Source organism: Onychostruthus taczanowskii, unplaced genomic scaffold, assembly GCF_017590055.1.
Source record: "Onychostruthus taczanowskii isolate IOZ18803 unplaced genomic scaffold, ASM1759005v1 scaffold61, whole genome shotgun sequence".
In the NCBI taxonomy this organism is placed as follows: domain Eukaryota; kingdom Metazoa; phylum Chordata; class Aves; order Passeriformes; family Passeridae; genus Onychostruthus; species Onychostruthus taczanowskii.
The window spans coordinates 6,167,277-6,178,076 of NW_024503790.1; the positions used below are offsets into that span (position 1 = coordinate 6,167,277).

The following is a 10,800-nucleotide window of genomic DNA, read 5'->3' on the forward strand; positions in this document are numbered from 1 at the left end:
ACCCCTCCTGTTTCTGTCTGTTCTGTTCTCCCAGTTTCTGAGGCATTTCCCAGTTGTATTCCTGCAGAGCAATGAAGGAATGCATGGAGGAAATGCTGTCTGTGTGACAGAACTGCAGAGGAGCCAGGCAAGCTCCAGGGAAGCACAACCACCACAGGAGAACAGCCCTGCCCAGGCAAAGCAACAATTTCTGCACAAAGTAAATTCACCCTCAACCCTAAAAGCAACTTCAGAAAGGGAAAATAACAGATGGGAAGTAGCAGACTGCAGGAACAGGGCAAGGAGAGAGAAAAGGGCTGGGTTTATAGCTTAGTGGGGTTTCTTTTGGTTTTACTTTGGCTTGTTTGTTGGGGAGGTGGCATGATTTATTTATCCAGTTCCCTCTCATTGCAACTGAGGTAATGAAAGACTTGGGCTTTGGCAAAGATCCCCTCCTTAGCCATAAAAATAAAAAAGAACTGTAATTAAACTCACCAGAAACAAAGCTAATCAAACTCAACAGTAACAAAGGGCAACAGAAACACGTTCACTGTATCAGATCTTCCTTGCTGGCCCAAAGCCCAGAGTTTTCATTACATTTTTTTCCTTCCCCCCAATTTCACAACAGCATTAAGCAGCCCTGGCCCAGGATGCCTCAGCTTTACAAACTCTATTTGTAAGAGATCAGCTTTTCATGATCCAAAAACCCAGCATGTGGAAAGTGTTAAGTCTTTCATGTAGTAGAGGAGGTTCTTACAACTTCTACTGTTCAACTCAGAAATCTTGGAGCTTCACAGCCCATTAGAGGTTTGTGAACCACAGAGAAGGACAGAGTTAGCAAAATAAATCAAGAGTTCCTGTGGGATGTCCTGGTGCTTTACACAAGAGGCACAAAGCAGGCTCTGGGTTGAACACCAGGGAGGACTTCTCAGATTGCAGGAGCAGAGAGCTGGTTTATAACCTGGAATGTGCTCTCCTCTCTTTGAAGGGTCTGGAGGCATCCCACAAAATCACTCCGTTTGTGTCAGGGGCACTGCAGGGGAAAAGGGAGCCCACAAAGGGTCTGGGGGAGGGGGAGGATCAGCCCAACTCTTCCAGCCAAGAACAAACCATTTCACCATGGCAATAAAAGCACTGACCAGCACCTTGTCCATGCCAGAGCTCTCCTTGCTCTACAGGAGTTTGGTAGTGTAAAACAAGCAGTCTTCCCTGCCAATGCTGCTCAGCCCAGGTGACCAGAGCCAGGAGGATTTCCCAACCACCAGGACTTCAGCAGCTGGGATTTTGTCATCATTCCTGTAACACTCTGTTTCTGGAGGCTCCAAGTTCTCAAACACAGCAATTACTCTGAGAGCAGCTCGTTCACTGACACCTCCCCAGCTCACAAAGTTTGCAGAGAAAAGGGCAATGGACAAACTTAACCTTGGGAGATCTGAATCGGAAGGAAACACGCCTGTCACCACTCTGGGATTTGAAAAAAGAGATGCAAGAAGCAGGAGGTTTTCTGTGGAATCTGCTCTGATCACTCAGGGGTTGCTGTGGCACCACCTGCACCCTCTTAGGCAGCCTGCAGCAGGAAGGGGAGGAAGGCTGGATTTCTGCCTGCAGGATGCAGCCCCTCCTGACTCCAGGGAAAAGGCACAAATGGGGGATCCCAGCCCTGCAGGATCCTTATTCCTCAAGAGCAGGAGTAGGAAACCCAAAGCCTGAGCATTTCACAGCTTTTCCACATACAGGAGACATTAATGCACCTTCTGGCAGGGAAAGGAACCTCTCCACATCCCATATATCCATAAATCCACCATGGTGCAGGTGTGCAGGGCTCTGGCTGACACTTACAGCCCTCCTGGCACCCTGCAGAACAGGAATCCTCCCTTCCCTGTGCTGGGAGAAAACAGGAGAAGTTCACCCAAAACCACATCATGCTCACCTAGAAGTAATCACCAGCATCTTTATGTCCTGACAATCTGAATTCCATCACACTCTTAAGTGTTCTCCCTTCAGATCCAGAATGGAAAGGAAAAACAAAGCAAAAGCAAATGCAGCAGATTTCAACGTGTGATGTTAAATGTTTCTTCTGCTTACAGAGCCAGTTCTGTGCACAAACTGCTTCACCTCCCCTATGGCACAGCCTCTATTCTAGCTCCCCATTCTCACTTCATTCCACCATCTCTGTAATTCCTGGGAGTCTTCCTTGGCATGAAAAAAAACCAAACCAAGCAGCAAAAAACCCCAGCAATCAAGCACTGCTTCTTTTTTACAGCTGGCTGGAAACAAAACTGACAAAATGAGTGCATCTGTCTCCTGGAGTTGTTATTGTCTTTTCTCCCAGTTCCAGCAGCACATCACAGGGTATTTAGGAGTGACTGATGTGCTGGGGGCTGGTGTGGAGCCAGGGGAAGGCAGTGGGTGCTGTTCTCACAGGGCATTTGGGGGTAGGGGGTGATGCCTGAGCCCACTGCTCTCCTGTGGAAGGACAGAGTTCATTCTGTGCTCTGTGCAGTGAGGCTCACTCAAAGTACACCTTATTCTCTGCCAGCACAGGGTTTTTCCTTTGCTCTGAACCCCACACAGGCCAGGCACAATTCCCTTTGTGTTTCAGGAACCAAACTCTGCTCTGACTCCCCTGGAACACGGCTCACAGCACGTCTGAGCTGCTGGTATTTATCTACTCCTTGAACTGCAAAATTCAAAGCCAACTGCTGCAGCAGCTCCTGAAAGTGTAATCTGCTCTCACACCCTGTAAATACACACGGTGAGCAGCACACAGAGGATTACCTGCAGTGCTCCTCTCCTAAGCCATAGTCCCCAGGCAGGATTATACAGATGCATTTCTTCCAGGAGTTGCCTGGATTTTAAAACATTAGCGCTGTTCTGAGACAGGATGTCCCACACACAGCAGTGCTGCTGACATGCCTGGTTTGTTTTTGCCTTCCTGAAAGCCATTTCCAAGCTTTAAAGCACATCTTCAGTCAGTGACTGGATGGGGAACAACACCACGAAGGGTTTGATGCATGGCAGCCATGGAAAAGTCTTGCCAGGCTGGGACACTCAGCCATGAAAATAAACTGCACAAATCCTTTACCAGACACCTATTTTATGTACCTGCAATTCACAGGACCTCAGGGTTGATGTCTGAGTATCTGATACAATCTGACAACTGCCAGGGAAGAAGAAAAGCTGCTGGTTTTTCTCACAAGGAAAGAAAATACAGAATAAATATACAGCTGTTGATGAACAAAAGCATTTTAACCAGAGTCACACATACCCTTCAGCACAGATGCGAAAGAGAATTCACAATAGGAAAATAAACAAACTGAAATTCCTTAGGACGGTGAATTATAAACAGAAAGTAAGGAAAATGCAGTGGAACAGAACTCTGAGGAGCAGCATTGTGTTCTCTCAGTTGCTGAGGAAGGCTCAGACAATATTGTATCAATTACCCAAATAATCTTGGCTTGTATCTTTGACTACAGACTTTTCCCTACAAAGCAGAAATTGTCCTTTCTGGCTCCCTGACAGAGCTCAATGCAATTGCCTAATGGCCCTCTTTTACTTGCAACAATATTTTACTCCTACCTACCTCTAAACCTTCAGAGAAAAATAAACAATGAGATCCAATCTTGTAATGTAAAATAATAAAAAAAAGCCACTGGAGTGCAGAGCTGATTTATTGCCCATGCTAAAGTCAATTCTAGAGTCCAGCTGGCACAGTGAACACACCTTCTGCTTTTATGCTCTCCATCTATGAGGGTTTCTTAGGAAGAAAGTCAAATAAGCAGCTCATTTTTTGAGCTGATGACGCTGTAAATTACCTTGGGCACACAAAAGTAAAACGATACAATTGAAAATTAATCCTCTTATTGTCTTAAGAGAACGCTTAAGAGATTTCAAACAAAAGCAATAAAAACAAAGCACATTTTAGGTACTTTTTATCTTTGGTTTTGTCTGCTTCAGCTGGAATTGAGAAAGGCAGGTTTGGGAAAGGGTATTTTGGTCTTTGGAAGCTGGAGCCAGTCCTTAATCAATCATTAATCAATGAGCACACACGTGGCACAGGGCAGGTGAAAGGGCTGCTGAGAGCCAGGCAAGAGCTCCAGGAGATGGGAATTCACAGGGCACACTCAGGGAACTGGGGGAACACACCTGTATGGGCACCTCCAGGAGATGGGAATTCACAGGGAACACTCAGAGAACTGAACTAGGGGAACACACCTGTATGGGCACCTCCAGGAGATGGGAATTCACAGAGAACACTCAGGGAACTGGACTGGAGGAACACACCTGTATGGGCACCTCCAGGAGATGGGAATTCACAGGGAACACTCAGAGAACTGAACTAGGGGAACACACCTGTATGGGCACCTCCAGGAGATGGGAATTCACAGGATACAGTCACTGTGCTCACCTGAACACCTGCAATCCCTTCAGAGAGGAAGAAAGACACCATGGTGTGTGTGAGTTAAACCTTTATGTCTCTTTAAAGGCCTTTCCAAACCTCCTGGTTTATTACCCAATAAAGTTATGACATTTGCAATAGGTTTAACAGTTAAACTTTAGAAAACAAACCAGATCACAGCGAACACACACACTGAACATCCCTCTGCAAACAGCCTTCAGCTCAGAGCCACTGAAATTCAGGAACATCTCCATCTGAGCTCAGCATGTCATGACATTCCTTGGCTTTCCTCAGCCTGCTCCTGGTGAGCAGCACCGAGGGCCTGGCTGGAGCTGCCTCAGCACCCTGCCTCCCCTGGAGCCAAACACGAATGCAGGGCTCTTCCTCCCTCAGCTGAGACAGCCACGCTGACAAAAACAGGAAAATAAAAAAAACCAAAAAGGCAGCAGGTTCCCTCCAGAAGAGTTTGTTATGCAAATGACTCGGTGGTTTCACTGACACAGGAAAAGCAACTGCTGCCTCTGCCCCTTTTGCCACCTGGACTGAAGCCCAGGAGGATATTTGCTGTGACTACAGAGAAAAGTCTCAGCCTATCATTTGAAATCATTTCAAATCATTTGGGGAAGGTGAAGCCCACGAGCCCCTGTGTGAACAAGAGCAAAGCCCAGTGCCTGCAGTGGCCACGCTCTGGAAGCAGCAGCAGAGAGCAGGATGAAATGAAAAGAAACAGTGGCTGTTTATGTTGGCAGTCGCTTCAAACTCTAATGGAAAATTTCAGCTCTGACTGCACCCAGGCTAGAACAAGTTATTAAAGAAAAAGGTTCAGCTTTCAAACAGAAAAGGCTTGCACAGCTTGTCCCTCTCTGAACGCTCCCGCAGCAAAGACAAGGCAGGAAATAATGTGCCTTGACTGCAGTGTATTAATATTCCATCATTAGGGGAATATGGCCTCAAATAAAGCAGATTTCCTCGGGGAGAGCAGAGCAGGGATAAAGCCCACGCCACAGCCACAACGCAGCTCCTGCCACAAACAAGGCTCACCACTAAATGCAAATATTAAAAAGCCAATGTAGGGCTAAGTAATCACTTTATACCAACAGACCAAGAGATATTCATCTAATTATCCCCCTCCTTTGATCAAAGGCACTCTGCTATTTGAACAATTGTGTCGAGGGAGAAGCTCTACCTTTCAGATGCTCTGGAGAGCCTTGCACAAATATTCCTGGGGCTTGGCTGCCATCAGGAGTGACATGGGGAGGGGACAGACACCTTGCCAGCCTGCACATATGGTAACTGCACTGACCTTTCAGCTACTACACATTTGCACTATATTTAAGTGCTACTCAGGAAGCCAATATTGTGTATTATGTAACACGAGATTAAGCATTAATGAGGCAAGAATAAAATTGTTTATCTAAACCCCAATCTAAAATTAAACAGAAGTTTATGCTGAAAGCTCACACTGCACTCGTTTTGCCTCCTAACATTAACAGAGCACAGCTTATTTAGTCTCCGAGGTAAGTCCCAGCAGCATTTAATTTGAAGAGGAAGATTTTTACTATCAGAAGAGAGACCATTTTTCCTAAAGAAATGATGCATATTTAGTTCTTTTGTGCATAAATACAGCACACTGCAGGTATTTCAGTGTCAGGAAACAGCCAATATTCATAACTCCTGTTTACAGTGTGCTGTAGAGCTAAATAAAGGAGCATCCACCCAGAGGCAAGATCTTTTGACTGCACTCTGTCATCTCCTGCTCAGCAGCCAAACCAAGACTCACACACAGCACAGATACCTATGTGCTCAGCAGGGAAATTCAAGCCAAAATTAGCCTGTGTGCCTGCACAGAGATCCACTGTCCTCCTCCTGGGCTTCCTGCAGGGCCAGCGAGGAGCAGAGAGGGGCACGGGGACCATGCCCACAGCCCTGTGCCAGAGCTGTCCTTGGGGACACAGGAGCCCCTGGAGAGCCCCAGAACGTCCCCAGAGCTGTCACCCCAGCTCTCAGAGGGCCCAGGCCCATCCTCAGGAGAGACAAGGCGGCTCCAAAATCTCGATTCAGCCGCGACAAAGGCCAGGGCAGCGTGGCAGGATAACAGCACATCCCTCCTGCACCCAGGGGACAGTCACACACTTCTGGTTCTGCAGGAACCCCAGGCACAGGGACACAGCTCTGCTCCTGCCAGGACCTTGAAGAGCTCAGTGCTCCTGAGAGAGCAGCACGAGGGCAGGCTGAGCAGCAGGAGCCAGCCCTGGCTCCCAGCAAGGTGACACCAGGACTTGGCACCCTCCTGCTCCTGCTCTGATGGAGTCACTGCCCTGCACGAGCCCATTCCCCGCTGCTGTTTACGAGTCAAGCTGTTCCCAGGAACACAGGAAGGCAATCCCCAACCTTGGAGGCATTTAAGTACCTTGATCTCGGGCCTATCACAGTGCTGGTGCTTCTGAAAGTCTCAAAATTCAAGTAGCTCAGTGTAATCATCTGAAGAATTCAGAGCAGAATGTTAAATACTCGGAAAATCCTGTATTATTACGAAGTTTTAGCAAATTATCCCAAAATGGGTGGATGGGAGGGGAATAAAACCACATTTAAAGCCAAACCAGATAGTTAAGCAAACTGTTGCCAGCTGTGCACCTTTCATTCTCACAACATGGGAATTTAAATGAAAGTAATTATTGAAAACCGTTCATGTCACTGAAAAGCCTCCAAAATTTACTTCTTCCCATGAAGAGCAATCAGAAGTGCTGCTAAGCAGGAACCAGAGGAGAGCAGGGCAGCTCATCAGCTGCAGCCAAGGGGAAACCACCCAGGGGAAGATAAAAGGAAAAAAAACTGCATGGAAATAGAGGGGAAGGTGAATTTCAGACAGGTCAGTGGAAACCCAAGGAAGTTTCAGGAGCTTCATGTAGAAGGCACTTTTCCTCCAGGTGAACACTGATCCTACATTAAAGCAGCACCTTCCTTGATCCACTGCAGTCATTTCCTCCCACGTCCACTGGGAACCCCTCCTGGACATAAACATGGAAATAAACTGGAAATGCAAAATAAACCAGTGCAGTGAAGACCCAAACACACACACACCTTTGATATGGAATAAGCATTCTCTTTCATAAAGCTTTTTTTCTTGAGGATTACTCATTGAGAAGAACTCATTTAAAAATCATTGAAAAACTATGTTAAACTAGCTAAAGCATTGATAAATACAGGGTTTTCTCAAAAGACATTGCACACTAACTATGGAAGGGAAAAAAAGCCAAGGCACAACTCAACTAGGACATTCCTTAGCACACTTGTGAAAGCTCAGTACAGGGTGGCCTGATTCTCATCTCTCACCACTTTACACCTCCCCAAAGCAGAGAAGAAACACAATGTCATGTTCACCTCCACGTCCTGAGTCCTGCACAGCAGCCTCAGCTCGATTTACCATGAAACAGGCCTGGTCTCTGCAAGAATTCCCTGCCTCTGCTGTATTCCTTTTCTCCCACCGTTTCCATGTTCCAGGTAACATTAGGGAGGATTTTCACCCAGTGAAGGGTCTAGGAAAGGACACGTTTTCCAGAAATCATGGCAATAAGGAGATTGAACTTTTAGTGGGGATTGCTGAGGTAAAACCCCCGGGGTTCCTTCCCCACAACCTTCAGTGACCAGGAAGGAAAACTCTTAATAAATCAGTGTCCAAGAGCCATTAGGGCAAGTCACTCCAAGAGTGCCCCTGACACATCTTTAAGTACCTGGAAGTTGCTTTAGTATCCATCTAACAACTTTTTAGGGTTTCATTGATGTTAATATAGAGGCTGGACACAAGAATAAAGCCTTTTTCTGGTGTTTCTGGAATTGCTACAGGGTTACTTCACACTGCAGCAGAAAAATGGCAGGCAAAGTATCTGAAATTATTCTGGTGATGAAAAAATGCAGACAAATTAATCCCACAGCCTTGTCATTTACATTACTCATTATCCCACTTTCAGGAACAGAAGCAAAACTGCACAGTCAAATATTTACTGCAGCCTTTATGCTGCAATGTCTTCCTATAGCAAAACAGCTGTAAATTTTGGCTGCAAAAGATTGGGAATTAAAGAAAGCAGAAGTGAGGCCTGTGGGCAAAAATAGGAAGCAGAGATTATAAACAACCCGTTGTAGGTCAAAGGTTATTTGTAGATCAGTTACCACAGGGGCTAAAAAAACCCCTGAGCCCAAAGCCATCAACATGATACTTCCCACAGCTCAGACTTAATATTTAGTCTTCCCTGTAGTAAAAAATTAGACCTAATGAAACAAAAATATAACACTTGAAAAACGAGAGCTTCTGTGAGGTTTAACAGCACTTGCAAAACTTTTACAGAAAGCCCAAGGCTGATATGAAAGCTCCAATGTAAGAAGTGAAGCAGCACAAACAGGGGCAGGCACCTGCCCCAAACTCCCCATTTTTCAGGGTTTTTTTTCCCTCTCCCCTGCAGAACTGTTTTTCTCCATCACAAAAAAAAATTTAAAATATACATTTCAATTTATAAAGACACAATATACTTCAGAGCTGCTGTAATTCCAACTCAGAAGAGGACTTTTGCCCCTCAGCAACTTTACCATCAGCAGAATTCATTTCTAAAAGCAAACACTGATTTGTTCTAAACCCATTCTGAGAGATATTCTGGAGGAAAGAGGAAAGGCCTGAGATGTGTAGGTTTGTCAGATGCTGATAAGATCCATACTATTCCAGCATTCCTTCCCAGCTGTCACCTTTCCAGGCCTCCAGCCTCAAAATCCAACAGGATCCTCGAGTCCACCAACACTTGAGCAGTAATCTGAGTTTCCTTTCTCAGCAGGATGAGTGAACTTGTAATTGTCTCATCCTCCCCTTCCTTTTTAACTCACACAGTGTTACTATTTACCACCCAGAGATTTGTGCTATCACAGCACTGTCTCACAAGAACCTCCGGGAGGAGAATGGAACCATCCCACAGAAACTGAGAGCTTTTTAAATATCATTACAGCAATGCTCTGTGCACACCCAGACTGAACACCTACAAGAGCCTGAACACTCTGATGCTTTAAATCAGTGTTTTCCACACTAATACACTGCTAGAAAACAGTCCAACTCCATTTCCACGGAGCTACCTGCCTTCCAGACCCAGAACAAAACCGAAAGCACTCTCCCAAAGGCTCCCCGCAGCCAGAGGACACCTGCAGGACAGAACCCGAGGCTCTTTTAGGGCAAAGTGAGCAGCTCCCCAAGGCACCCCAGACCCCATCTCCTGTGCCCCACGGGTCCCTGCCAGGTTTGGGGTGGAATGCCAGGGTTACATAACCCTGAGAAGAAGATCAGATGTCGGATCCAGGCAGGGGAAGAGTTAAGCAGAGCCGGGCACGGTGCGGGTCACAGGCAGATCTCGATCCCATCAGATGCTGCTTTGGTTTAGGTTTTCTTTAATTACCCGATGCCACCCGAGCCCCACCGGGTGACACAAAATGTATTATCCCGCCGTAATGTCAGAATTTAAAATTAGATTCGCTCTCCATAAATACACTTCACCCAGGCTCAGTGGCTCCGTCCAGCCATGACGATTATTTTATGTAACATCTTTCATAGCCCAAGACCTAAAAACTGCACTAAAAATCAGCAGCTGCCTTGGCTGGCTGAGGATTTCTCTTCCGTTTAGCTGAGGAGAATTCGGGGTGAAAAGGAAAGAGTTTCGCAAGATCAAACAGCGAAGCAGCGAGAGAAAAAGCGAATTACATAAAGTCCAAATGTACTTACGGTCTCCTTATTGGGAAGCAACTCCTTTCGGATTCTGAAGAAGTTCTTGCCGTACTGCCTCAACCCCTTAATAAACCGTTTCTGTGATAAAAGATAACAAAAACAGCGTGTCAGCAGCAGCAAAGAAAAAATATATTAAAAAAAAAGATTAAAAAAAATCCCCCAAACGGCGGCTGTGAATCGGCAGCGGAGCCGAGCGGCGCCGGGAGCCCGGGGAAGCGAACGCACCTACAGGGCTGCGAACAGGGGAAAGGCTCGGGAAAGATCCGAAAAATCCCAGCCGCATTCCCTTCCGCCTCCAACTTCCAGCGCTCGGAGCTCCGCCGGGCCGGTGCCGCTGCCGGAGCCGCTCGGGGCCGGTCCGCGGCCGGGCACAGCGCAGCCGGGGCTCGGAGCTCGGGGCTGGGGCAGGTGCCGCAGGGGTTAAAGGCTCGCAGCCCCCGCGTTCCTGGTGGGGCTCGCTCGGGCCGGGGCTGGGGCTGGAGCCGGAGCCGGGCGCGGAGCGGGGCCGAGCGGAGCCGAGCCCCGGAGCAGCCGCGCAGGGCCGGGCGGAGGCGGCGGCGCCCAGCGTGTGATGGCGGCGGGGCTGGGCGGGGGGCTCCGCGGGGCGCGCCGCAAAAGGCGGCCTGGATCGCCGGCCCCCCTCAGCCGCGGGCCCGGGCCCGGCACC

At 47.6% G+C, this 10,800-nt stretch overlaps 1 protein-coding gene across 1 annotated transcript in view; it reads right to left on the bottom strand.

Annotated features, from left to right (window-relative positions):
* Positions 1 to 10,800, bottom strand: part of RERE (arginine-glutamic acid dipeptide repeats) — a 130,434-nt gene that overhangs the window by 30,241 nt on the left and 89,393 nt on the right. The window contains exon 11 of the mRNA XM_041419549.1: positions 10,131 to 10,211. Within this exon, the coding sequence (XP_041275483.1) occupies positions 10,131 to 10,211 (81 nt within the window). The remainder of the gene's footprint in view (positions 1 to 10,130; positions 10,212 to 10,800) is intronic.